This window comes from Lissotriton helveticus, chromosome 11 (genome assembly GCF_964261635.1).
Source record: "Lissotriton helveticus chromosome 11, aLisHel1.1, whole genome shotgun sequence".
Taxonomy (NCBI): domain Eukaryota; kingdom Metazoa; phylum Chordata; class Amphibia; order Caudata; family Salamandridae; genus Lissotriton; species Lissotriton helveticus.
The window spans coordinates 1,091,749,407-1,091,776,586 of NC_136072.1; the positions used below are offsets into that span (position 1 = coordinate 1,091,749,407).

The following is a 27,180-nucleotide window of genomic DNA, read 5'->3' on the forward strand; positions in this document are numbered from 1 at the left end:
GTTTGCCATGCAGCTGAAACGACATACATACATACACAAAACCTCTATGATTTGGCATTCAATGACGATTCACAGCTTCCACCGAGAGTAAGTCAAACTATCACTGTGAATGATCCAGTTACTAGTCCTTTTCGTCCTAAATCCACATTCCTACCACTGATGCCAAGAGACGCGGTAGATGTGTTCAGTGATAAAGTCATCATAGAACTGAAAAGTTTAGACAGGTCATGATTCAAAGTAAACAAAGAGATTACAATAATAACCAATACCATCTGCTTGTAAAAAAACTCCAAAACAATAAGGATGTGATAATAAATGCGGACAAGGGAGGAAATACAGTCTTATGGCAGCTAAAAGATTACATGACCGAGGCCGAGAGACATTTATCTGAAACTTCGTGCTATTCAAAATCTACACAGTCCATCATGGTTCAAAGTCATGAAAAAACCCGGAAACAAATTTCCAACTGGAAAAGACTTGGTTTACTGTCCAAAGATGAGTAAATTCTTAATAAATGACCATCCTATTACTCCGAATTTATATTTCCTCCCCCTTCCATCCCTGAAGGAGTTCGGCGACTTAGCCCTGATGATTTCTTCTGGTTCGCCTTTGGATCCTCTCCCTCCAAGACTATGGAAGGTGTTTCAAGAGGACCTCTTCCAACCCCTGCACGCTATCTGCTGTCAGTCATTTGAGACAGCTATTGTTCCAAGCTGCTGGAAGAAGGCAGTGGTATCCCCGCTGTTAAAAAAACCTACGCTCGACCCTGCGTGCCTCTCTAATTACCGGCCAATTTCCCTGCTTCCTTTTCCGGTTAAAATCATGGAAAAGTTGGTCACCCGCGCTCTGTCCAGTTTTCTAGAAGGGAACAGCTGGCTGGATGAGACGCAATTTGGCTTTCGCCCAGCGCATGGGACGGAATCCGCGTTGGTGACCGTGCTAGACAATCTACGGGCGCGAGTCGACAGCGGTCGGGCAGCATTTTTGGTGCTGCTCGACATGTCGGCCGCGTTCGACACGGTCAGCCATCTCACCCTGATTTCTAGGCTGGAGGAGTGCGGGGTCAGTGACAAGGCCAGGGACTGGCTAATCTCCTATTTGGACTGCCGTCAGCAACGGGTCTCGTTACCCCCCTTCAGTTCTGAGGAGCGGAGAGTGGGACAAGGAGTACCTCAGGGCTCGGCCATCAGCCCCATACTCTTTAATGTCTACCTCCGCCCCCTAGTCCAGCTCATTAAAACCTTCGGTATCTCCGCATTTAATTACGCGGACGATACCCAGCTGGTCTTTTCTCTGGAGGGACAGGATGCAGTCTCATTGGAGACCTTTCATCGATGCATGCAGGCGACAGCGGAATGGCTTCGGTTGAACTCGCTACAGTTCAACGGAACGAAGACGGAGGTCTTACATTGTTCCGCGGATCGGGTCCCTCGTGATCTTCCAGTGGACTTCTGGCCTCCGTCCTTCTCAGAGACAGTGTTTGCGGCACAATCAGCGCGCAATTTGGGTGTCACTTTTGGGCCCAACCTGCAGCTGGATCTACATGTGAATAAGATCTCCTCAACATGTATGATGCTGATCCGCATGCTGCGCAAGGTCCTTCCTCTCCTCCCTGCGCAAGCCAGACCAGAAGTAGTGCGTTGTACCATCCTAAGTCGACTTGACTATTGTAACGCACTACTTCTGGAGGCCCCGGTAACACTCCTGGGCAAGTTGCAAAGGGTGCAAAATATTGCTGCTAAACTCGCCCTTTCGCGCCCCTACCACAGCTCTTCTACGGCAGCACTGCGAGAACTTCATTGGCTGCCAGTTCATCTACGAGTGCGCTACAAAGCAGCATGTATTGTATTTAGGGCTGTTCATGATCTGGGCCCCATTCCTTTGCGGCGAATGTTTGCCTGGTATTGTCCAGCTAGAGCTTTACGCTCCTCGTCATCCAGGCTACTGGTTGTCCCGCGATTCCAGAGAGTGAGGATGGGGGGCCGCTCCTTTAGAGTAGCGGCATCCAAACTCTGGAACTCTCTGCCTATATCCTTGAGAAGCCTTGGAGATCTTTTATCTTTCAGAAAGGCTCTAAAAACTCATCTTTTTCCCAGGATAGGCTGAGCTACTGTCTTTCACTGAGTACGGGTCAAAGCGCCAGGATGCCCTTTGTGGTGACAGGTTGCGCTATACAAGTATGCCACAATACAATACAATACAAAAATTCATAAACAGGTGATGCCTACTCCCGGTCGCCCTATTATATCCGCAATTGGGAGTATGAACGAAAACATGTCCAAATATGTAGACTTTTTTTGCAACCTCACATGATCAATCTAACATCTTACCTAAAGGACACTACAGACTTCTTGGCAAAAATTGCAACTGTAGAATGGTGTGACAATTATCTATTTCTTGTAATGGACATAGAGTCTTTATATACATCTATTAATCACCAGCAGGGTATCAATGCTTGCAATTTCTATCTAAGTAAGCGTGATATACGTTTCCGTGATCATAATGTAATGTTGATGGAAATGATCAGAATATGCCTCACTGCTAATTTTTCCCGCTTCCATGGTAACATTTACCAACAGCTGCGTGGTGTGGCAATGGGCTCGTGCTTTTCCCCCAGCTACTCATGTTTACATGTGGGTTGGTGGGAGGAGCACGAGCTCAAAACCACGCACAGGCACTGGTCAAGTAACATTGTCAATTATTGGCGTTATATAGATGTGTGTATAATCTGGAGGGGGACAGCTAATGAGGCGTTATATTTTGTATCTGATATCAATGCCAATACTTTAAATCTCAGATTTACTGCCTCTATCACCTCAGACTCAGCAGAATTTTTAGATGTACAGCTGTATATAAAAAATTCCAAACTAGAGACTCGATTGCATCGCAAATCTACAGCGGGCAATTCGATCTTGCATGCCCGAAGCGCTCATCCCCGACACACCATCAAAAGTATCCCCTATGGGGAATTTATTCGCATCTGTAGAATCTGCAGTGATGCCACATCACTTGATGAGTTTTTAATGGAGTCCAAACGCAGATTTTTGAATAGGGGTTACACTGAACAAATCTTGGACCAAGCATTAATTAGAGCTAGGTCACTAGATCGTAAATCCCTACTTGCTCCGAGAAATTCTGAGAATGTCATTCCAGGATGCTCAGTAAGATTAATTACAACCTTCTGTGTACAGGAACGCAAGATAAGGCGCATCATTTGCAAGGAATGGCCTATTGTCTTGACCGATATCATCCTGGGTCCCATTCTACCTGCCATCCCTGATATTACTTTCAGGAGGGCTCCTTCCATGCGTGATGCATTGGACAAACCATCGCCTGAGATTCTTCCCAAAAAACCTTGGTTCCATAAAACAGGATTTTTTAAATGCACTTCCTGTCGTGCTTGCACGTTTGCAAAAAACACTACCCACTACACGACTGCATTTAGTGAGGTCCCTGTGCCAATTCGTGAACATTTAACTTGCAGGTCTGAATATGTGATCTATAAACTAAAATGTACCTGTAATCTCGAATATATCGGCAGCACGAAACTTCCGGTGCATAAACGCATTCTGCAGCACATACGAGCAATTGTCAACAGTGACGAAAATTACCCTGCGGCAAGACATTTTCGATCTGTTCACAACAAATTGCTAAAAGATCTTGAATATACTGTCTTGTGTTCAGTGCCCCAGCCCGGACGTGGTGGGGATAGGGAAAAACTGTTACGACAAAAGGAAACGCACTTTATATTAGCATTGGATACTAAGGCCCCCAATGGGTTAAATTTAACGGAAGACCTAAATAACTTTTTGTAAATCCTGCCATGTTAGTTGTCTGATTTAATAGTGTCTTAGTTACTGTCTAAGATATCTGCACATTCTTTCTGTGGAATGAATCTGTACAATTTGGGGTCATCGGCTGATGATCATTTTGACATAATCATATTTCTATAGTTTGATATATTATTTCTTTTCTTCAAAAAAACTGTAAGCTTTATATAACTGTCCTTACTGTTCACTCGGCTGTGAGCATCATTTTAATTTCACTTATGGGTGTTAACTTCAACATTCAAAAAGATTTTTTTCTTTTTGAATTGGCACTTTATGAGCACTAATACTGACATACCATACGAATGAATTATGTCCATAAAAATGTACTAATATGACCCTAACAACATATATAACAGGCAACTCTGGAGGTTTATAGATTGCAGGACAGTTATAATGAACTTATTAATATACATATACTATTGAGTGACATTTGTCAAAGGACTGTATTTGTGTTTGCAGTTATGAATTTTATTAGGACACTATGTCGTCATTATAATTATTTTTCATTCATTGCAAGCATGTTTACATAACACTTCATATTATTCATTTATCAACTGTTTTGCCTCTAATCTAATTTTTCCTAAAATATGTTGCCTCTTATAATTCCATATTAAGTTTTTGGAAAACATCAATAGAATTCTTTTTTTTTATAGTGATGTAATAATGGAGTCTGATTGTATTTTACAAACGTACTTTTTGCATTGGTCTGTCTTTTATGTTTGCTATTTTCACTGTGTGAGTGTGCACTTCCTGATAAGTCCCATTATTATGTTTACTATAAATTGTCTGTTCCCTTTGAGCGCGTTGTGAACAAGCTCCCTTGAGGAGTGAAACGCGTCATCGGATGGACATTTGTCCCTTATTTTCTTGAAAAATAAATTATTCTACACTCTTGAGGATTTGAACTTTGGAATGGCTGTATCGTAATACAGAGGTTTGCGCGAGGTCCGCACCTGAAGGAACTCCGACTTCCAGTGTCGGAACAGGACTGTTGGATAGATATATATATGTGTTTTCTATATATATATTTTTGGGAAGTTGGTATCTCTAGGTTTTCCATCTCAATCTTCCTGGTTAACCTCTTAAGTGGCTCTGACATTCTTATTCTCTCTTCTTTAATGTATATAAAATTGTTTACACAATGTATTGTTGGTCTAGATTTGACACATGTCATGTGCTTTTTTTGCATGCCCATAGAGGGCAGGCTATGTTGAAGCTTTTATTTATCACAGCGTAGATTATATTGTATCAATTGTTAGGGCGTGCTATATGTACACTGTGTATATAAACTATAACGAGCCCATCTATGGGCATGATTCATCATTTAATGGGATTCTTTAAGTTACATGTTTAAAGATAGCGCCCCATTTGTTGTGACTCCATGTATTCTTGAGTCCTTCTTTGATTGCGATCTGTGCACATGAGGATAAAACTGTGTCCACGATGGCGCTTCGATAAACATAGATGAAGGTTTTGTACCGAAACGCGTCTGTTGATGAAGTGTCTGTTTGCTGGTGAACAATAAATAACCCAAACGACTCCCATGAGTGCTTTTTGCCGTAGGATGGAAATCCAGAGTTACGGGATTTGGAGCGAATATATATATTTTATATATTATATCATGGTGGTACACCACTTTTACCACCATCTCCCCATTTCAAGAATGCAATATAATTCCCACTTCCACCCATACAATATTACAGCCTATTAAATGGTGAACGTTACTTACTGCTCTCCTTTAGCTTTTCCTTGTTGGCTGTGAGGCTTGAAAGAAGGGGTTTCAGGTCAACTTTGGCTTTCTGGAGCATCTCCAGGATGTCGACTTTGCTGTTTTCAGAGTGGTCTTCAAACTGAATAGGGGCAAAGTAGTTGCCTGGATGCTGCCCTGGTGATGGGATCAGGTTCTCCAAGCCTACAAGAGGAGAAAGGGAAATCTAGATTTCACAACACGTCAAAAAGCATGTTAATATTCTTCCAATTTGGGTGAATTCCCCTGACTAGGTATTTGTAAAAACAGATAGAAAAGTAGGTAGCAACCCACCCAAGTGTCAAAGCAGACTATATTCGATGCACTAAGCCCAGGGGCATATCAAAAGGATGCAACATTTTTTACCTCCAACAATGCAGATCACACTAAATTATACTTTAAAACCAAAGTGCAAAATAAATCACTACACCCAGAGATCACTGACTGCATGTTGAAATCTTATTAGGTGGTGAGGAGTGACCGACTAGAAAAGGTACAAGAAATATTCACACAGATATCCTATAGCTGTAAAAGTATAGTTGGCTTTATAGGGCAGCTCGTGAAAAGTAAAACCATTCTTTAAGCAGGTTTCTTTCATAGCAAACTAAATTATGAACTAAATGCAACCCTAAACATTTTTTTTTTTAAAGTGGCTACAAAGTGTTTTGGCTCACCCAGATCACGGAACAAACCCCATCCCCTCAAAGTACTCGAGCCTCCCACCAACAAACACTTCTTATTCCCCTTTACTATCTTCAGGAACAATAGATCATGGTGCTTAAAGCTTCCAATTAGATTTTCCTTCCCAAACTGTAGCATTCTACTCTCACACAGCATGTTGCGCTAGGGAAACCAAGCGGTACAAAAGGGGTTGGTGACGGACGGAGCATCTGAACCAATCAAACTCACACCCAGTCAACAGATCTGGGTTTAGTCCATCACTGTTCTTTAGCCCACTCTGCCACCCCAGTTCAGACATGGCCATATGCAAATCAGTCTGACCCTGTGCCTCATGGGAACAGTCCAGCCCGAACTGCCAAGCCATGCCTTCCCTGGACCGGAAACAAGCTTCCTAGGACCGGTTTCTGGCATTTCAGCCGTGTCAGACCTGAGTCCCTTGCTCACTTTGCCACTGGATTCAAGCAAGCCTGGCTGAAATGCCAGAAACTGGTCCTAGGAAGCTTTTTCCTCAGCTCTTTGGTTGATCATGCTCCCAACTTACACATTTTCACTCTTGTCTAGTTCTTGCAGTCACACACTTTGGGCGATCAGCCCTGTTACTGCTCCCATTATTCTTTGATGTCACACACGGTGTGACTGAGAGCAGGGCATATAACATGGCCAATCTCCTTAGGTAGATTTAAAGTAGATAAAGATGGTTCATGTGACAGACCCATAGGCCAACACCGTAGCCTACACATGCTTAAACACCCTACGCATACTTTGCAAGACCTTTAAATGGATCCCACACGAATCCAGGAAGACAGTCACCCATGCAGTCATCACCAGCAGGCTGGACTACCGGAATGCCCTCTATGCCGGAATCAACAAAACTCTGCTCCACAAACTCCAGACCGTCCAGAATGCCGTAGCCAGCCTCGTCCTCAGCATCCCACGACAAGACCACATCACCCAGCACCTACCGGACCTCCACTGGCTCCCCTTCGAAAAAAGGGTGACCTTCAAGCTGCTCACACAACTACAAAGCCCTCCACAAGACCAGACCCCAATACCGCAACGAAAGAATCTTCTTCTACGCCTCCAAGAGAAACCTCCGCTCTGCTGACCAGGCCTTGGCCGAAATCACCTGCACCCACAGAGCCAGATCCTTCTACATCGCGGCCAAGGCCTGGTACAAACTGCTTCTCAGCATCAGACGAAGCCCCACAATGAAAGCATTCAGGAAGAGCCTCAGACCTGGCTTTTCGAATGACCGGAGCTGCCCAAATGCCCCCCCCCCCCCCCACGCTTTGAGACCCTCACGGGCGAGTAGTGCACTCTATAAATCCCTGATTGATTGATAGGCCAACAGTGTGTGTGTGTGTTTGAGTGTTTTCAAGAGGTCCTGCAATTGGTTTGGCTGTCTGCAACTCTTACGGGTAATGAAACGAGCAGTGCTGCCTTCTTTAATATACACAGAATTCCTGAGATCAGATTGGTTTGGCTTCACCTCTGAGCTACTTTGAGGGTGCTGGTGAGCTACCAGTAGCTCCCGAGCTACTGGTTGGAGATGCCTGATCTAAATCATTTACAACATTTTTATTAAAAAAAGACCCCTGATCTAGCCCACACGGCCAACTTTTTACATGTTTAATTAGGTCATTGGATTGGCAAGGTTGCACATTAACCCGGTAGGAACATGTAGCTTTTAGAATTTGAAAACGTGTACAACACACCTTCACTCGAATCAGCAGACCTACCTAGAAACATTTAGCTGCTAATGGAACACTTGTACGTTTAGAAATGCTGATTTGCAGGATTCTATATTATCAGCATGGCAATTTAAAAATGAACGTCAGAACCACTCATTCTTCTATGCTGTAGACACATTAACATGTACAACATCAAGTTGTACACCCCCCAATCGCAAACTGGCTTTCAATGATATACAAAACATATGCAGCCTGCACTGCACAAACTGCAAAGTCAAAACTATTCTCTCAGTCAAGAACTAAACTCTTGTAGCTGGAAGAAATCCTGATAATCTACAGTATTTTAATTTGGATTTCTGTTAACTAAAAGTATACAGGAAAGACATTTTGTAAAATTACAGGCAAGAAGAGAAATCATGAGTTACGTAGCATGTTTGAGAGGGTTGGCAAGTCTGAGTTTGGTTCTTTGTGATACTCCCTTATTAGGGAACAGTTGGTGAGGTGCCCCAACAATTTTCAAATGCAGGAAAAGTTACTAGCGCACAATCCTGATTTGAAGACTATTGAGTAAGCTAGGCGCATAGAGCACACAGCAGAAGGATTTTAAGAAATGAAGCAATGCAGTGTCTGCAACTGTACATGTGGTTAAGAATCACAGTAGTAGTGAAGTAATAAGTAGGCTAATTTGAAAAGTCAAGGTGCGCAGTAAAAAAAAAAAAAATGGAGCCAAAGAGGGAAAGGAGTGTTACCACTGTGGTAATTACAATCATTTAGCAAAAACCCCTTATGTCCTGCAAAGTCAATTATTTGAGGAAAATGCAATAAGAGGGGTCATTATGCATGCATTTACAGGAATGGGGAAATTGAAAATTCATGCACTTAAGGAAAAGGATACCTAACAAATTTGTTTCAGGCCAAGTCAGATTATGGGGAAGCAGGAAATGGCTAGTCTACTTGTGAGATGCTTTTGGATGAAGTGACGCCATTTACAGACTCGTGTTCGCCTTATATGTTATGTTATTTGTATTTATAAAGCCCACTGCTACACTGGGGTGTCCTGGCGCCGAGTACTGGTGAACTGAGAAGCATCGAGCTGGTTAGTGAGAGATGAACCATGTTTTTAAACCTTTGCAAAAAGTGAGGTCAGGAGCATTTCTGCGATGGAACGGGAGTTCATCCCATGCTTTGGAGGCACAGTGGAAAAAGCTTCTGCCTTCCAAATTAGTTTTCTTAAAGGTGGAGGTTTGGACTAATTGGGAGCCGGAGGAATGCAGGGTTCTGCTTGGGACGTACCATGCAAGTCTGGTTTTAAGAAACTCCGGGCCAATCCCATTAACCGCCTTGAAGACGACACATAGTGCCTTGAAGCATGATCTAAGTGGAACTGAGAACCAATGCAGTTTCTTAAGTTCTCCTTTGAGCGAGGCAAACCTGGGTGTTCCCGTCAACATTCTCGCTGCCACGTTCTGGACCAATTGCAGCTTGATCATATGCTGTTTCTGAACATTGAGATAGAGACTGTTGCAATAGTCCAGGCGGGACATAATGAGTGCAGTGACGACCGTCCTTAGGTTGCTCGCTCACAGGAAGAACTTTATCTTTTTAATTATTCTGAGGACCATGAAACATGCTGAAGTCACCCGATTCACTTGGTCCCCCATGGTGAGTTTGTTTAAGCACCATATACTTATAATATTATTGAATATTAAAATGTTTTATGTAAAATTGATTGTGAAAGGGTTACACACTTCTGCAGATCTAAAACTGGGGGAGAGTGCATGGTATAATCAAGATCCTATACCCTTGCTAGGAATACTTAATATGTGTGTTGCCTTTAAAGATGATAAAACTCAGGCAAGATTTACATTGAGGAGAGGGGTTCTAACTTGCTGGGTTGGAAACAAAGGATTCGGGCATCAAGCTAGACCCCAATACTAGTCAACCAGTCATGGTAATAGAACAAGATCAGAGTGGCAGAATATGACAGGAATTCAGAGGCATTCACTGAAAAATTAGGCTCCATAAAAAATAAAATTAAACACAAGATTAAAGGGAGACTACGGTACTGGTGTACTGCAGGTGCATAAAATCTGGTCAATTCCTAATTTGATGCCCAAACAATTAAATAAAAGGCGACAAGTTAAGGAGTCATAGGGTTATTGACCGAATTGAAAGCTCACTTTGGTTAGCTCCTATTGCGGTTGCCCAGGTCAGGTGGTAGAGGGGTATGCTTATGTGTGGACCTAAGGGATCCAAACTACAACATTGGAGTAGACCGGTTTCTCCAATCAAAGATATCAGTATGATCGCGAATGCATTTCAATGTGACTGGCCGCTCTTCACCATGTCAAAGTGAACTTCACCCAGAATCGAAATCTCCAACTTAGTTCATCACACCTTTTGGTGCCTTCAGGTTATGCAGAGAGCCATTTGGTTCGGCATCTGATGCAGACTTATTTTAGAGTGTGATGCACCAACCATTGAAGGATACAAAAAATGTGCTTTACTTCCAGGACAATTTGTTGAAATATGGGGACTCTTTGCATGATCACAATGCTACACTGCAGAATGGTCTCATACCTCTTAAAGAGGCTGGCCTAAACATCAATCTTGCCAAGTGCATGTGTGTGGATCCTGTAAATTACTTGGGACAACACATGTCTGAGGATGGTATAAAACTTCAACTGGACTTCAAGGTGGCGGTCAAAGAGGAGTTTCTTCCCACTTCCAAAAGTGAACTAACCTCATTCATGGGTCTCGTGGAATGTATGGCTAATTTTGTGAAGAATTTTACTGATTACACCGCACCGTTGAGGCCCTTATAAAAGAAAAAAGAGTGGACTCACTGAGTAGGGTGGTGCATGCAAGGTAGTTTTTGAAGATATTAAACAAGCCACAGTTAAAGCACTGACATTAGAAAATTAACAGCATGCGTAAAACAATGCTATACACAGATGATAGAGCTAAAGGGATTAGCAGATACCTTGGTGCAAATTGGGGATGGCAATGAAAACATTGTGGCATTTGCTTAATAAATGTAAACACATAAGAAAAGCATCTGTCTCCGATAAGTGTACCATCTACACTGTGGGACAAGCCGAGGAAAGACATATGGGTCCCTTTAACAGTTCCATTTGGTCAGGCAAGTTTGTGTTTTATTAATCGTACTGGATTGTTGTTCAAGTGGTAAATCACATTACAACTCCAGACAATTGATTTATCGGATGCCTAATAACAGAGGGGATACCTCATTTCATTGTAACAGATAACTGTCCAGTTTATTTCAGAAAACATGAAAGATTTAAAGAATGTATCCATTGTAGAACTTAAAACCACCTTGTATTGCCCCAAAGCTTGTGAAAAGGGTAAACCACATGTTAAAAGAATGTATTTTTTTTTGGTAGAGTTTTATATAGCGCAAACTAGACCCGAACCGAATCAGGTATCAGAGCGCTTTACATAGCACAAGTTACGTTTTACATGAGGACACACTTCCATTTTTTTTTTTTAGGCACGGGGAGATTAAGTGATTTGCCCAGAATCACAGGAGGTTTTGGCATCGTTACCGAGACTCGAACCCAGATCCCCAGGTCGGAGGTCGAGCGCCTTAGCCGTTAAGCTTGTGCTGACTAATTCAGTCAGCACAAGTCTCTGGGGTACCTGCAGATATTTATTTTATTTTAAGAGTTTTACATAGCGCTGGCTAGACACGGAGGTATCAGAGCGCTTTACATGAGGTTCCACAAAATTACACGATTACATCAGTTCCAATTTACATAAGTTGCTAGACAAACAATTACAAGAACATAGAAAAAGAGATAAGGGAAGAGTAGAGGGGAAGTGAGTCAGGGTAAAGGGGTGGGAGGGAGATACAGCAGAAAGACTAAGGAGAGTCTGCCCGCCCAAAGTCCGGCTGGGTAGGCGACGGTCGAAGGGGAAGACCCAAAACCCATCTCCTCTATAGCTAACAGGTAGCTCCATCGGGCTTTGGCCAAATAGCTAGATCTCAATGGGAAACATTTAGAGAACATGGAGGGCAAAAATGGAGCGTGGAGGGGACAGGGAAGGTGAGAGAGGATAGGGGAAGAGACATCAAGGAGAGCCGAAATTAAGTCTGTCTAAAGTCCGACTGGGTATCATACAGCCCCAAATTCTGTTAACTGGTTCCGTGCAGTCATGAGTCACGGTAGTCATGTGCTCATGACGGCCGGGAGCTGTCCGAACGTTGCCGCTCTGCCCACACACAATTAATTCCCCGCCTATGTGGGCGGAATTCAGATGGCTCCTGGCCGTCATGAGCATACACCTACTGTGACTCATGACGGCCGGGAGCCGTCATGAGTACCGCGGTGCTGCACCCCTTCCCCCGCCTCTCGCACCGCAGCAAAATTAACACCGCAGCTAAGGGGTTATGAGGTTCTCTTTTTATTGCTTAATGGTAGACTTCCTGGTACTGGTTTCCTAATTGGATGGGAGAAGTGGAAAATAGATTGGTTCAGCAAGTGTCATCAAAATGATTAAAAGGAGCTATGACAGCAAACACGGAGTGGAAAATGGAAGGTGGGAGAATTTGTTTGTCAGAACCCCCGATGTGAGGAAAAATGGGGTCAATAAGTTATCTAAATCCCTGAGGGCGACTAAAGTCCGTACCACTGTGGTGATGCTAGAGGATGGAAGAGTGTGGAAAAATTCCAAATATAATAGTTCCACTATAGAAAGTGATTCAGTGCCTGAAGTTTCCTCGCCAACTCATCAGGACCAGTCCGAGTTGATCCACAGGTTTTGGCAATACAATCCACCTAGGTGGCACAAAGAATGTTTTACAATAATCATTTATAGGAAGGTGGTGTGTTGTGGTTATCCATGGTTATTTGTAAGATGTACCTTATTCCTGCACTTTTAAATATTAGGTCAATATCAAGTAACATTATGTAAAAAAATGTGGGAGGTTTAAATAGTGCAAACTCTACTCGAAGACATAAGAGCATTTAACATGAGCACCAGTTGCGATAGACGGAAACATTAGCTTTGATAGGCTAAGGGAGATTAAGTGATTTGCCCAGAATCGCAGGACGTTGATCTTCCCTGCTGAGACTCGAACCCAGTTCCCCAGGTTCTAGGTCAACCGCTCTAGTGGTTAGGCCACATCCTCAATTTATAATGTATTTATGTTTCTAATGTGCCACTTGGTCCTTGTCCATACTCTCCTTCCCCTTGGGACTTTGAAAACTCTACTCCCATTAGTCGTTCTGTTTTGACAGTTTAAGCAGTTTCAGCGAATGAGGTGACTAAAAGTTAATAAATCTCCTAACTGATCTACAAACTGCTACTTTGTAGTAACTACAACACATATGCTATGAATTGGAAGAGTAAATATTATAAAAAGGACGCTTCTGCCCAAATTAATATTTCTATTTCAGAATATCCCTCTAGTATTTAAGGAAGACAAGCTAAGAAAAATTCAAGCTAAATTCAAAGGGTATCAGGATTTCATGGAGGAAAGTGCGGAGGAAAAAAAGCAAAGGTGGTTTGTGTGCCCCAGACCTAAAGCTTTACGCATTGACTTTGCTACTTAAAGCAGGGATAATGCTTTTCAACACCCCAGATGGATTGGAAGCAGTCACAATGTTCAAGCAAATGTTGGCAGAAATTCAAGGGGGATCATATGGTTTCTTATATAAGTATGGGGACCCGCGCTTCTTTAAAAAGGTTCGATTGAAGTTGCTGAGCGATATGGCTTTTACATGGGCAAGAGTAAGGAAATCTCTGAAAGTTGCATATTATACAGCCATGGCTCCTATTTGGGAGTCCCCGGGTTCTCTAGAGTGGACCAAGGATATCCTCGCAAAACCTTTGTTGGCTGCGGACATAAAATACTAGTTCCAGCTAATGCCCGAGGATACGCTCTTATCCTGGGATGAGATCTCTATCCTGACTGACAACTTATCCAAGTTCAAATACCTCCAAATAAAGAACTGGAGTCAGGCTGTGGGATCGGAAGTGGGAATAACAAATGTCTTGGAGAATCTGCTTCAGGGGATGAGCAGGAAGATAAAGACCGCAACTTTGTATTGGACTATCCTGGAAGCAGAGGACGGTGACTTCACCTTGCCAGTCCACCTATGGGGAGACCACATTTCGGACGTAGATCTAGAGGAGCTATGGCAAGTATCTTTTGACTAACTACACACTCCAGTATCTCCCGCCAATTTAAAACGCAACCATTTTTTCTCTCTCCACAGAGTTTACTGGTCCCCTGATAAGCTTTCTAAATTCGAAAGGTACTGCCCCCTGCAGTGCAAGCAGATCTTCATATGTTTTTAACATGCCCTGTCTTGTATGATTTCTGGGGTGCAGAATCTGAAGGTATGAAAAATGTGTTTAATTTTAATATACAGGTTAGTATAACACTAATATTTTGGGGAATTTTTTCTAATTATGAATCATTCGCGAGATGTTAAGCTGTCTTACTTAATTATACTCTCTCGCAGAGAAATTAGTAAATCCTGGTTAAAAGATACCTCACCCACCTATCTAGACTGGATTAATGCAATCAAACATACATTAAATTAAGACAGGGCCAATTGGAAAAAGAAAAAAGTACTTTTGGATTCCTTGCATTGCCTGGCTGGATAAGCTTTAAAACAAGGTCAAATGATTATGCCTTTTTGCAGAATAAAATACCCTAGGATCAGTATGAACAAACGCAAAGGTGCACCACAAAGTTCTACAAACAACAATATTATAAATCGCGAAAGATGTTTTCTTGTCTTTCAAAGTTCTTTATTTTCAATAATTAACACCGTACAGCCGACGCGTTTCGTCCCAATGGGACTTCAGGGCTTGTAAATTGGAAGAAAATGCTTCCAAGTAAATCCTCAAAGGAAAAGTTCCATACGGCTCCTTTCACCAATTGCTAACTCATAAGTGATGAGGGCATGGACTGAATGTTCTAATACGACTAAACTAAGTCTGGTCTTGATGCGAACTGAGTGATACGGATATCCTATAATTGTGTGCTAACTCGGATGAGTCTTGCCACGAAGTGGAAGTGAATTTGTAAACGATCAGGGCAATCTGTCTTGGCTTATATTGTCCTCTAGGTGTCCAGCTCTTTAAACCACTTGGGCAGAGAAGCCTAGGCTCATCGAAATACGGATTGCGGTCAAGACGAGGGCTTCCTGGACAATCTTTGCCACAGGACGGTGCATCACGATCGACCTGACAGGCTACCAATTCCAACTTCTCTGCCCAAGTAGTTTAAAGAGCTGGACACCTAGAGGACAATATAAGCAGAGACAGATTGCCTTGATCGTTTACAAATTCCCTTCCACTTCGTGGCAAGACACAGAGTTAGCACACAATTATAGGATATCCGTATCACTCTCAGTTCGCATCAAGACCAGACGTAGTTTAGTCGTATTAGAACATTCAGTCCATGCCCTCATCACTTATGAGTTAGCAATTGGTGAAAGGAGCCGTATGGAACTTTTCCTTTGAGGATTTACTTGGAAGCATTTTCTTCCAATGTACAAGCCCTGAAGAAGTCCCATTGGGACGAAAACGCGTACGGTGTTAATTATTGAAAATAAAGAACTTTGAAAGACAAGAAAACATCTTTCGCGATTCATTATATTTATAATATTGTTGTTTGTAGAACTTTGTGGTGCACCTTTGCGGTTGTTCATTTTGAATCTAGTTCTCTAGGGAATAGGCACAGTTACGGTGGGTGCCAGGCAGTGTGCACACAAACCCCATTTGTAATCTGAGGGGTAGACAAATACTTGCGGAGACAGGAGGTCAGGTGCTGCTAGCAAGAAGGGTTCATCGTTAGGCTTTAGTTTTTAACCCTCGGAGCAGTATCAAGGCTGGCAAGTTAGATCAACTGAATTGACAATTTCTTTATCAGGGTATCTGCGAAAAGCGCTTCCAATAAGATCTTCGGAGTTTATAACATACAGGGGTTCATCTGCTGTGTAGTGGATGGTAGTGATTGAATATACTCCGAGAATCTTTTGGCGTATGACAAAAAAAAAAAAACATGCTATGAAGGTTAGTACTGCACACAAGTAGCTATTCATGCTAAAAAGGTAGATCTGCAGGCAAAAAGGTTTAGCCAAAAACTACAAGTAAACTGGTAGAGTTGCAAGTCCATAAAGTTGAGGTGTGTCAAGAGAGAAGTTACAAAAAGTAGATTTATCAAACATGGTTTGATAATTCTAGCCAAACTAGGAGAATAAGATAAATATGCTGTCAGTGTATGAAGGAACACTCCAAGTCCTTTCATTTTCCAGTGAGTTCGACCCTAAGCAGCCAAAATTCAAGTTTGTGGTAGGTTTGCACCAACGAATAGTTTGTGGTAGCTAGCTACTGCATTCATTAAATAATTTCTGGGGCTATTTGTTCCAGTGTGAGCATCATGGTCCAGCTTATAATAAACGCAGACCATGTCATATGAGCATCCATGCTACAAAGCAAACAGCATCAAGTCTACCACAAAGTCAATATCAAATACGCAGGAACCAGCCAGAAGTAGTAGTGGAACCTTGGGACACAAAAATTCTTTAACTAATGGAAGGTTATTCATACCTGCCAGCCTCTCCAGCTCTTCATGTGGGGTGGATCTCTGGCTGCTGGAGCGGCTTCCAGACCGGCTAGGATTGGAGAACCATCTGCTAAACCTACTGGAAGAGACGGAGCCTTCACCTAGAACATCTTCTATCATCTATAGTTTGGAGAAAGAGAGAAGCGTATGTGTGGAGTGTACAGGTTTTAAACACCCAGCCAGAAGCAACAAGTCGGATGGATATAAATAGGCAGGAAACTTACTTGTTTAGTAACTTCCAAAAATAATCCTGGAACGGTGCAGGTTTGAATATCAACATTGAGCTCAGGTTCAGACACTTCTGTCTCACAATTCGTTACTTATTTCCACCAGAAGCAGATTGAACTGAAGCACCCAGAGCGCAAGCAGCAAGTCATGAGATGCAACGGAAGACTAAACACCTACAACCATGTGCATGCAAGGGATTAACTGTTGAGAATCACTGAGTTCCATCACTAATCCAGAGTTCTAGAATAGACAGTTTTATCAGGGCATGTTACTTAATCATACAAAGTTTGCACCAAATAATGGGCGTCTTCAACTTTACCACTTCCGTGCTCATGACGAGCTGAGCTAGTCATGAGTTGCGCCGCTCGCATGCTCATGACGAGCTCAGCTCGTCATGTAACGCGGCTTTTAGAAAAAAGCCGCACAGCGCAAAAATAACCGCCGCACGCATGCGGTTAAGTACATTTCAGGGATAATGGACAGATTACATCAAAAAAATTCTTGTAAGGCCCATGTGTTTTACACACTGCTTGACTAGTAAAAATTACGAGCCCCCAGCCACATCCCAAAAATAAACTGACAAAGTAGCAGGGTTTCTCTAGTTGGATAACCCACATTGCTTCTACTCCGCATGTCAGACAGTTATAACGAGACTACTTTATCACTAAACTACTAGTGCAATTCAAAAATGGATGTAAAGTAAAGACAAAGGGATAGTTCAGATGTTAAAAGGGTAATATAAAGTGGAAACTGTCCCCCTCTCCCCCCAACCCACTGTCGTTTTGCTTCATACAAAAGGTCAGCCTTTCGGTTTAGTTGTGTAAATAAATTAACGGTTATTTATGAACTGCACTAGGCAAAATCAGCAGTATCCCCAGTGACATGAAGCACAGCGACACCAGTACATGGCCATCTTTAGATTATTTTATCCTGTTGTGTTCAAGTCTGTTATGCACCAAAAATGTGGACAAGCTCAAAAAAATATTGTATATACATGCTCAAATCCATTTGAATGGCGAGGCTAATTTGTGATTTGAAAGAATTCAACTGCAAAGCGTTACAAGTCAGTAACTAATCGCTGTACAGATTATGAGCCTACCCTGTCAAAGAAGCGGTTTACGGCAGCATCCTTTCCCTTAGATTGAGATTGCTTAGCACAAAAACAAATGACTGTCCACCACACTTGGGCATTAAGTGAAAGACATCTATACACCAGGGTTTCAAATATATGCTCAGATTACGAGATTGCTGCAGCACAAGTGTAAGTGAGCTAAACATTCCTTACATACAGTTTCCTTTTTCAACAAGCAGTTTCTCACCATTCAAGTTAACCAAACCAAAAAGGTAACCGTATTGAAATGTCAATCCATTCGGCAATCTCTGCATCCATTACCCTGGATGTGTAAGCACTAACAGTTTGTGTAGCTCCAATTTTCTGTACAATGCAATACAGAACCATCCTTTCAGCTTCATGAGGGTCCAATGACCTTTCTGCTATTGTCAGATGGTTAAAACAATGTTTTTTTTAAAAAGCAAGATCAGATAAAAAAAATTAAAAAGTTTGGGAGTGTTCACAAAACCAACGTAACCTTATGTGCTTACAGTACAATCACAGTTGAAGTATAAATTACTCCCCTACAAGATCACAAAAATTCAACAGAACTGGAGTTAAATGCTTTAGTGGCGCTTTGTACACACTCAATTTAGTCATTCATTTAAAACGTTCAGTTTCTAATTCAGTTCAGGTATTATATGGGACACAGCTTTTGCACTCCTCTCCCCCCCCCCCCCCCCCCCAAAAGTCATTCGTGGTTTTACAGTTTAAAAAAACTGCTTTATGACCCTTAATGTATGCTGAATGATAACTACCTCAAGTGATGTACAACTGAGCTTGCAAACTAACGAACGCATAGGGTATTTTACAGAAATGTATCCACTGATAAGCTTTATACCAAACAATGTTTGTACACTTTTCTACTGCTTCCTGGAAGTAAACCGTTTTGCACCAAGCATTCACGAAAATTGCCCATTCTATGATAGGTGTGACCAACTTGTAAAAATCTATTATACAGCTTCTTGGTCTGAATGCATAAGACCTGTTATTTTGATACAAGATGGTTATGCACTTGGGCTGTCTTGGACAGTAGGCAGCTCCCATCCACCTCTAGTTTGAGATAGTTTGTACTGTACCACCATTCACACTGGTTTAGAAAGGCCTTCAATGCCAAATATACTTTGTTCCAGATCTTTACCTTTCAAGGTTTCATTTGCAGATACCCTTAAAGTTTGTTCAAATCCACCCAACCCCGTAAGTGGAACATGTCACAAGGGGACTGATAGTAAGGGTATCACATTGTCCTGCATCCACCATAGAGGATTTCTGCACTTGAGTGATAACCGCTAGATGTTTCCTGTACCCAAAGGTTGTGGCAACTGGTTTGTTAACATTTCAGTAACAGGCAAGCAAGTGTAAAATCTTGTGAACGCACAATTTCAATCACTCAGCAACTTCGATATTCAAGTACAATTCTGAATCAGGCAGATCAGGTATTGAAATGCTAGCACTTGATGGTATGGCCACATTTCTGCTAGAATCGAACTTTCATTAAGTTTACCTTTGGGATAGAATAGGAGAATGATTAGTCTATCGTAAGCTCGTCAATAATCTACCAGACCCGACTTTGAAATTAAAGGACAAATGGACTGCAGAGGTGGGAGAACTAGACGAGTCAGACGGGCAGACTGCCCTTTACTCCCCTCGGGAGGTAGCAATCCTTCCAGACTTCGCCTAGTGCAATTAAAAGTACTGCATCAGGTATATTATACTAGAGTCACGCTACATGCAATTGGGAGGGCCGACCATAAATATTGTTTGCGAGGGTGTGGGGAGGAAGGGACGTTCTTTCACACCATCTGGAACTGTCCATACATTGCAGAGTATTGGAATAAAGTAATGAGGACTATGTCACAGGTAGTTAACGACTCAATAGTACCGGACCCTAAGTGCTGCCTTTTAAATATATGGAAACCCAATGATCTCACTCCTCCCAGGAATGGATGACATTGGGAATAATGTATGCAAAAAGGAATATAGCTAAATACTGGGGATCTCCAACAATACTGACACTCAGGGATTGGTGTGCAGACCTTGACCTCGCAATGCTGGCAAACCGAACAGTGTATCTGAACCGAAAGTGTCCGCAGAAATGGGTCCGGATTTGGAGCGCATGTAATGGATACCGGGGGTATATATGTGATCCTCCAACGATATCAAGCGACCGTGATTGAGTGAGGGGGTGGGGGTATTACAGGTGGGCACGTATTGTAACCACATTGTGCTCCTGCCCGCATCCTCAAAACCCTTTTTAGGTCTCGCCTGTCGATGCGCATGCGCATCGAGCTTGCGAGCCTATTGCGGCTCAAACAACCTTTAACTACGATGCAAGGAATCGTGGCGATTCCTTGCAGTGCCCGTGACTTTTAAGCTCAATGCGCATGTGCATTGAGCTTAAAAGCGCGTGCACAGCCGCCCGCATTCCTCCGACACCTTTGAAGTGAAGCTTAGCTTCACTTCAAAGGCCCGGCTTCTTCACACCCACATGCCGCTCTCGCTCTCCCCGCTCCGCCCCCTCCCCTGCCCGGCCCGGCTTCTTCACACCCACATGCCGCTCTCGCTCTCCCCGCTCCGCCCCCTCCCCTGCCCGGCCCGGCTTCTTCACACCCACATGCCGCTCTCGCTCTCCCCGCTCCGCCCCCTCCCCTGCCCGCCGTGTGACCTCGGCTTACACTCACCCCTCCTTTCTCCCCTTTAGGCTCTCAAGAATGTCATCATATGGTGGTCGAAAAGGGGTATTCACGAGCGGTCATGAACCTTGGCCGCCCTGGCTGATCATTGCCCGCAGTCAGGCCTCCTCTGTTCTCTCTATCCAGCAGTCTGATTCCTTCAGTGCCGTCTGCTCTCGTCAGTGCTGTCTGCTCTCCCTGCTCGAACCTCCACCAGAGCCACTTCTGTTTCTTGCATGCAGAGTGTCACTTCAGTGGACTGTCTCCGATGCACGGTTGCAGGTAGCAGTGCTACTTTGCCCATCCCGCCTGTCTCTTTTACTGGCTCACGAGCTGCACCACTCGCAGCAGAGCATCCTTGAGCCGACCCTTAGGACTGCACATGTCTCAGGCTAATGAAAAGCTACAAGAACCCCCTTAATCACCAGCACATGCCCTATGAGCAGTGTGATCCTGGTGCATCACTAGTGAGCGCTGCGCCACCAGTGCTTCACTCTTGCTCTTTAATTTACTGTGAGCCCAAGCACTTATGCTGATATCTTCTCTCTCTCTCGCTCTCCTGCCCCCCCCCCCACCCCCTCCCGCGCCGCAGTTACGTGTTCTCTTCCCTCGCCACGTTGACTGTCTCCTTCGCCACTGGAGCCCTGTGCATGTGGATGCCACTTTCCCTGTACTGGGCACAGGTCGTGCAGAAGACCATTGAGCCGTGCCACCATGGGCCCTGCAGCATCAAGGACAGGTGAGTAGCTATTGAGTGCATTCACTCCTGGCCACAGAGCCAGGGTTATACCATCATCTCAGGGCGGGGGGTCTAGCCTCCACAGGGCCCACGCGGCATTCATCCTTGGGCGGTTGGTGTCATGAGGGCTCAAGGTAAAAGCTCTAGCCTTGAACAGGGTAAGAGGTTCTAGCCTCAACTGGACAGACGTGGCCTTTCATTTTTTTGGTGGCTAGTGATTCTAGTCTTGACCAGGTCGACACGGCCTTTCATCCTTTTGAGGTTGGGGACTGGAGGGCCTTCTGGTAATCTATAACTTTACAAAAAGTATTAATAAAGGACATGTTTAGTCTGTTCACTACCGTGCAAGTGGCCACGTCTTTCTTCACAAAATGCCCAATACTGCGACCAGAGAGTTTTAATATTCAATATGGTTTTACTTGTTCTTGTGAGAGATTTTGCAGTCAAAGTTAACAATCTGCACAAACCCGTCATTCATGTTAATTCCAGAGAATCCTATACTGATTTGTATTTTAAAAAGCAGTTAAATAAATAAAAACGTAAGTAAATATGTATTGAACTGAGTGCATCAAAACATTCAGCATTTGTATAAACCTGCTACGGCCTGCCAGTGTCTGCAGCGCAGACTACAGGATAAACAGTGTGGTATGAAAGTATGGTGCACAGCGTTGCACATTTTTCTCGACTTCGGAAGGATGAGTCCCAATCTCATTTGTGCAAAGTGTTGTAATGGGATTATTGGAGAGTTAGAGAAACGTGCTCACAAGTTAAATTTTTATGCAAATCATCTGAGTAAATAAACAATAGCATGGTGCCGTTTGCGTCCTTGACTTGATCTGGTTTTTATTTTTATTTTGCTATTATTCTCACAAAGGCTAAGGTCTGCCTACTTTAGTATTAAGTGCTATACGTCGCATAAGCAACAGCTAACCATTCACTCAACCACGCAACGCCACTCAACCACGCAACGCCACTCAACCACGCAACGCCACTCAACCACGCAACGCCACTCAACCACGCAACGCCACTCAACCACGCAACGCCACTCAACCACGCAACGCCACTCAACCACGCAACGCCACTCAACCACGCAACGCCACTCAACCACGCAACGCCACTCAGCCACGCAACGCCACTCAGCCACGCAACGCCACTCAGCCACGCAACGCCACTCAGCCACGCAACGCCACTCAGCCACGCAACGCCACTCAGCCACGCAACGCCACTCAGCCACGCAACGCCACTCAGCCACGCAACGCCACTCAGCCACGCAACGCCACTCAGCCACGCAACGCCACTCATCCATTTCCAAAACGAAAAATTTAAAACTCTTCTATTGCGAGACCTATTGCATTTTCAATGCTTGTTTCCTCTTGCCCTGACACCCCTCTCTCTCTTCTCAATGCCTCTCTTTCCACCGGATTGGTCCCATCTTCTTTTAAATCTGCTATTGTTTCTCCAATTCTTAAAAAACCTGGTCTCGACTCCTCTCTTCCTTCTAACTTCAGACCTATCTCTCTTCTCCCCTATCTCGCTAAAATTCTTGAATCTTATGTTACCTCTTGTCTTTCTGCTTTTGTTGAACGGAACCAGCTTCTGGCATCCCACCAAGCTGGTTTCCGCGCAGGTCACTCGACCGAAACCGTGGTGTTAGCCGTCCTTGACGAGCTTAAAGCCAAGGCCGACGTCAATTCTCCCCAGGCTTTAATCCTCCTCGATTTGTCCGCTGCGTTTGACACGGTCGACCATAATATTCTTTTGGACCGTGTCAGCGCAGCGGGCATACGAGGTACTGTCCTCTCTTGGATTACCTCCTTTCTGACGGGTCGCTCTCAAGCTGTCCATCTTCACGGCTTTTCTGCTTCCCCCCTCCCGGTGCCCTGTGGAGTCCCCCAAGGGTCTTCCCTCTCTCCCCTTCTTTTCAATCTCTACATTCACCCTCTTATTTCCTCCCTTCTTGAGCTGGGGGTCTCTGTGTATAACTACGCTGATGACCTCCAGCTCGTTTTTGACCTTTCCTCCTCTTCTCACGCTCTATCCTTTTTTCACTCCACCATGGCTTTTATTTCTGGGTGGATGAGCGCCAACCACCTCAAGCTTAATCCAGATAAGACTGAGCTTGTTCTGATTGGCGGCTCATCCAGCCCCTGGTCCTCTGCTTTCTGGCCTCCCATTCTTGGCCCTTCCCCCACCCCCGTTCCCTCTGTTAAAACTCTGGGCATCAAGGTCAGACAGGACCTGTCCATGCATGGCCAGGTCAGTGCCGTGGTGTCCTCCTGTTTTCTTTCCCTCCGGATGATCCGGAAAATCTCTCGCTTTTTCTCTCTTGACTCCCTTAAGATTATTATTTCTGCCCTCATCACTTCCCGCCTCGATTATGGTAATAGCTTGTTCGCTGGCATTCCTGCCTATGAAACCCGCCGCCTACAAGCTATCCAGAATCAGGCTGCCCGTCTTATTTTTCCCTTGCCCAAAACCCATCACATCACCCCCGTCCTTAAATCCCTTCACTGGTTGCCCATCTTGCAGAGATCCCTGTTTAAATTGGGGTGCCTCGTTTACCGGGCCCTTGACCACTCTGGACCGGCTTTCATCAATTCTCTGATCTCCCTTCACACCCCTGCCCGCACTCTTCGTTCATCGTCTTCTGCCCTTCTCACTGTTCCCCGCTTTCGTAAATCTCGCACTGGTGGAACCCGTTTTTCTGTTCTTGCTCCCCGGTTCTGGAACTCCCTCCCTCTCTATGCGTTCGATTCCTATTTTTTCTCATTTCCGTAAAGCGCTAAAAACTTTCCTCTTTGCCCTGGCCTACCCCCGCTAACCTCCTGGCCCTGTCTGTCCGGTTCTTTAGAGCTCTCAGCGCCAGGAAGCCGTTTGGCCATCGCGCGCTTTACAAATATATTCATTCATTCATGCTTCACTTGACATGCCTTCTATCGTAAGTTTCTGTATCAAGATTTTAAATAAGCCGATCTCTATGTATGCACGAAATGATTCTATGTTTGCCCAGAGGTTGCTTTGGTTCATAATAAAAATTGCTTACAAAAAAAGAATAGGAGATTCATTTACTGCCAATTACAACAGATAACCACCTGTTAAACTGGACCAGACAGGTCAAGCACTGCATAAAGAAATTCTCCTTTAACAGATAATCTGGCTATGAATACACGGGAACGCTTTGGCGACTTCAACAAGCCACTGCAGGTGTTAGGCATTATGCACCGGTGTGCACCAAATAGAAGACACAAAAACTATTCTCTCCTGCCACTATGAGCTGGAGAGCTCTTCAATACTCTGGAGGGGCGCATCCTTCAGGTTTGATGTGACCAAGTAATCTTCCTGCTCTTGTAGTGGAATTACATTCAACCAAGTGGTAATGTTAAACCTTTGAAGCATGACACTAATCCCTGCTGATGAGGGGTAAATACCCCGAAACACGTGTCCAGGGATGGCGAAGAAAGCAAAGATAGCAGAGAATCGAAAGACGATGCATCGCGGAACACGAACTACACTTACCACAGTCCTTAAGGGCGATCCCGCTGGTGTGAGTAGTGTGCGACCCCACCCCCATTTGTAAAGCATGACTCTAGTGTTTAAAATGTTGACCGTGTCCACTTTCTTGAACGTGGTTTTAAAAAGGCAGACTTATTGCCATCTGTGACAGCTCCTTATCAGGGGCTCCAGAGCACAGCTCCCTACCTCTTGTGAGGCCCCACATTCTCCACCTTGCCTCTCCCAAGTCCTAGCACTGCACATTTATGCAACAGTGAACATAAAAACTAATTTAGAGTTTATGAACACTGGCCGAGTGTAGGGCAGCCTTCTTAGCCTCATCTCTGGCTACTGACGACAAGAGGAGAGGGCTCGGCAAGATCCAGCTACACACAGTGCTGTTAACACATTAAGTGGACGTCTGAATTGTGCAGTTCTGAGGGACATAGTTTAGCAATAATCCCCTGAAAGACCTAATCCATTAGCGGACATACTGCGCATGCCTTAGGCAGCACAGTATATCTACTAAAAAAAGGGCCGTGAAAGCACAGTGTGCATCGGAGGCCACTGAGGAGCCACAGGGGCAAGATCCCAGCCCTGTCCCAACTTCTAATAGGACTGGAAGCAAGGCCCCATCAAGAAGCTGGGAGAGGGACATGGTGGGTCTTTTTTCAAAACCACATTTGTTGCTGCGCCTCTTTGGGAACCATGGCTTGCTGGTTCCAATGTTCAGCACCAGATTTCTGCTCCACTGCGAGGGAAGCAAGGTAAGGGGGGTTTCTTTGTTCATGTATGCATTAGTGAGTGACTGACAGTGAAGGTAACTGAGTGAACGTGTGTGTCAAAGACTGAAAGTGAGTGAGATTCAGAGTTTGAGATTACAAGTCAGTGAGTATGAAGGAGTGAGGGGTTACGAGACGGAGCAGAACTTAGTCAAGGTGTAGCTATCAACGGTGCAACAGGAGCAGCTGCACCAGGGCGCAGTGTGTGTGAAAGGGTAATAGTGTCTAATGTAAGTGACTAGCAAGTATGAGTAGGTTTGTGTTGAGTAACAGCAAGTGAGTGTATGAGTGAGCACGCAAGTTAGTGCATGAGGGGTAGAGTAAATGTAAGTGAGGAAAGTTTGAGGGGAAAAAAAATGGGTTGAACTCCTCGTAGATATTACACTCCGCCACTTTCAAAGAACACCAGCTGCCACTGAATGCCGTAGTGTGCAGCTGTGCATGGCATTTTAAATTTCTGTAAAAGCTTGTTATACAATACCCCAGGGTAGACCATGTCTATATATGCCTCTGGTCTTACACTATGTGTAGTGATGGGATTCCAATTGTCCTGAAGTGGATTTCTTCCTCTTTAAGTCACTCTTCAAGATGACTTTCTATTCTAGATCTTGATCCAGTCTTTTTACACTTTTCTTTAGCACTCAAGAATCCAATAGTCCACAGATTTAGTCGTTGATAAATAGGAGAAGGGGGATTTAATCTGTGTGAGTCTTGAAATTGTCCCTCAAGCCCTCCACTCAGTTTTTTTTTTTTTTAATTATTAGGTCTCACCTTGCATAAACGGAGTTTTAGTTTCAGCGCATATGAGGATTTTGTCTTCTCTAGATCAGAGTTGTGGACATAGTTTCAGACGGGGGCGAGACTTGCACAGAGTTTACCTTGCAGGAGAGAGCAGTGGCGCCATCTGTTTTGAAAGCAGAAGCGTGATAATTGCAAACAGATGGTGCCGCAGCTCGCTCCCGCATGGTAACCGCCGTGCATGCACAAGCCCGGAGTGATTCCAAGGTCACTCTAAAGCAGCGCTTGCGCGCTGCATAGGCAAGACCTAAAAACGTAAATACCACTTTGAGATGTACATCACAGTTGGTGTTATTTTTTCAATTTCTTTGGAAGACTAGAGGAAACTTCCTGCTGGACAGTTAGGAAAAAAGATCAGAAGCAACCAAAGACTCCACACATTTATCCCTTTCAGACATGGGTGAAAACATTTTTAGATTCCTCTTACCCCAGTCATGTCAGAGGCAAGTTCGAATTTCCAGTTATGAACTACAGAATAAATGGAGATCTGATAGCCATCATAAAATTTTACAGCAAGATATGCAGACACTTTCTGTTCCAACACCTACACTGTCCAGTAAACACTATCTGCAACACAACATCTTATGTACAATTAAGGCTACTGCACCTTCTTTGCCTTTGCTTCTAGTGCACAAACTTCCTCAAATACAAACAGCTCTGATGAGCAAGATTTGGAGCAGAAACCATATTGGCCTAATCAAGTGGCAAAAGTTGTGTAACCTCATATAAATGCCAGAGTATAAAGACCAGTGCCCTCCAGCAAATAGGCTTGCTAAGGATCTGTAAAATTAATCATGCAAGATC

General features: G+C 44.0%; 1 protein-coding gene across 4 annotated transcripts in view; it reads right to left on the minus strand.

Annotated features, from left to right (window-relative positions):
• EIF4ENIF1 (eukaryotic translation initiation factor 4E nuclear import factor 1) overlaps nucleotides 1–27,180 on the minus strand; it is an 87,706-nt gene that overhangs the window by 21,733 nt on the left and 38,793 nt on the right. For 3 of the 4 annotated variants that reach the window (XM_078667721.1, XM_078667723.1, XM_078667722.1), the window contains exons 8-9: nucleotides 16,539–16,674; nucleotides 5,560–5,742 (exon numbers count right to left, since the gene is read on the minus strand). The exons of the other annotated variant lie outside the window; for it this stretch is intronic. In XM_078667721.1, coding sequence (XP_078523847.1) covers nucleotides 5,560–5,742; nucleotides 16,539–16,674 — 319 coding nt within the window. The remainder of the gene's footprint in view (nucleotides 1–5,559; nucleotides 5,743–16,538; nucleotides 16,675–27,180) is intronic. 4 annotated transcript variants of the gene reach the window in all.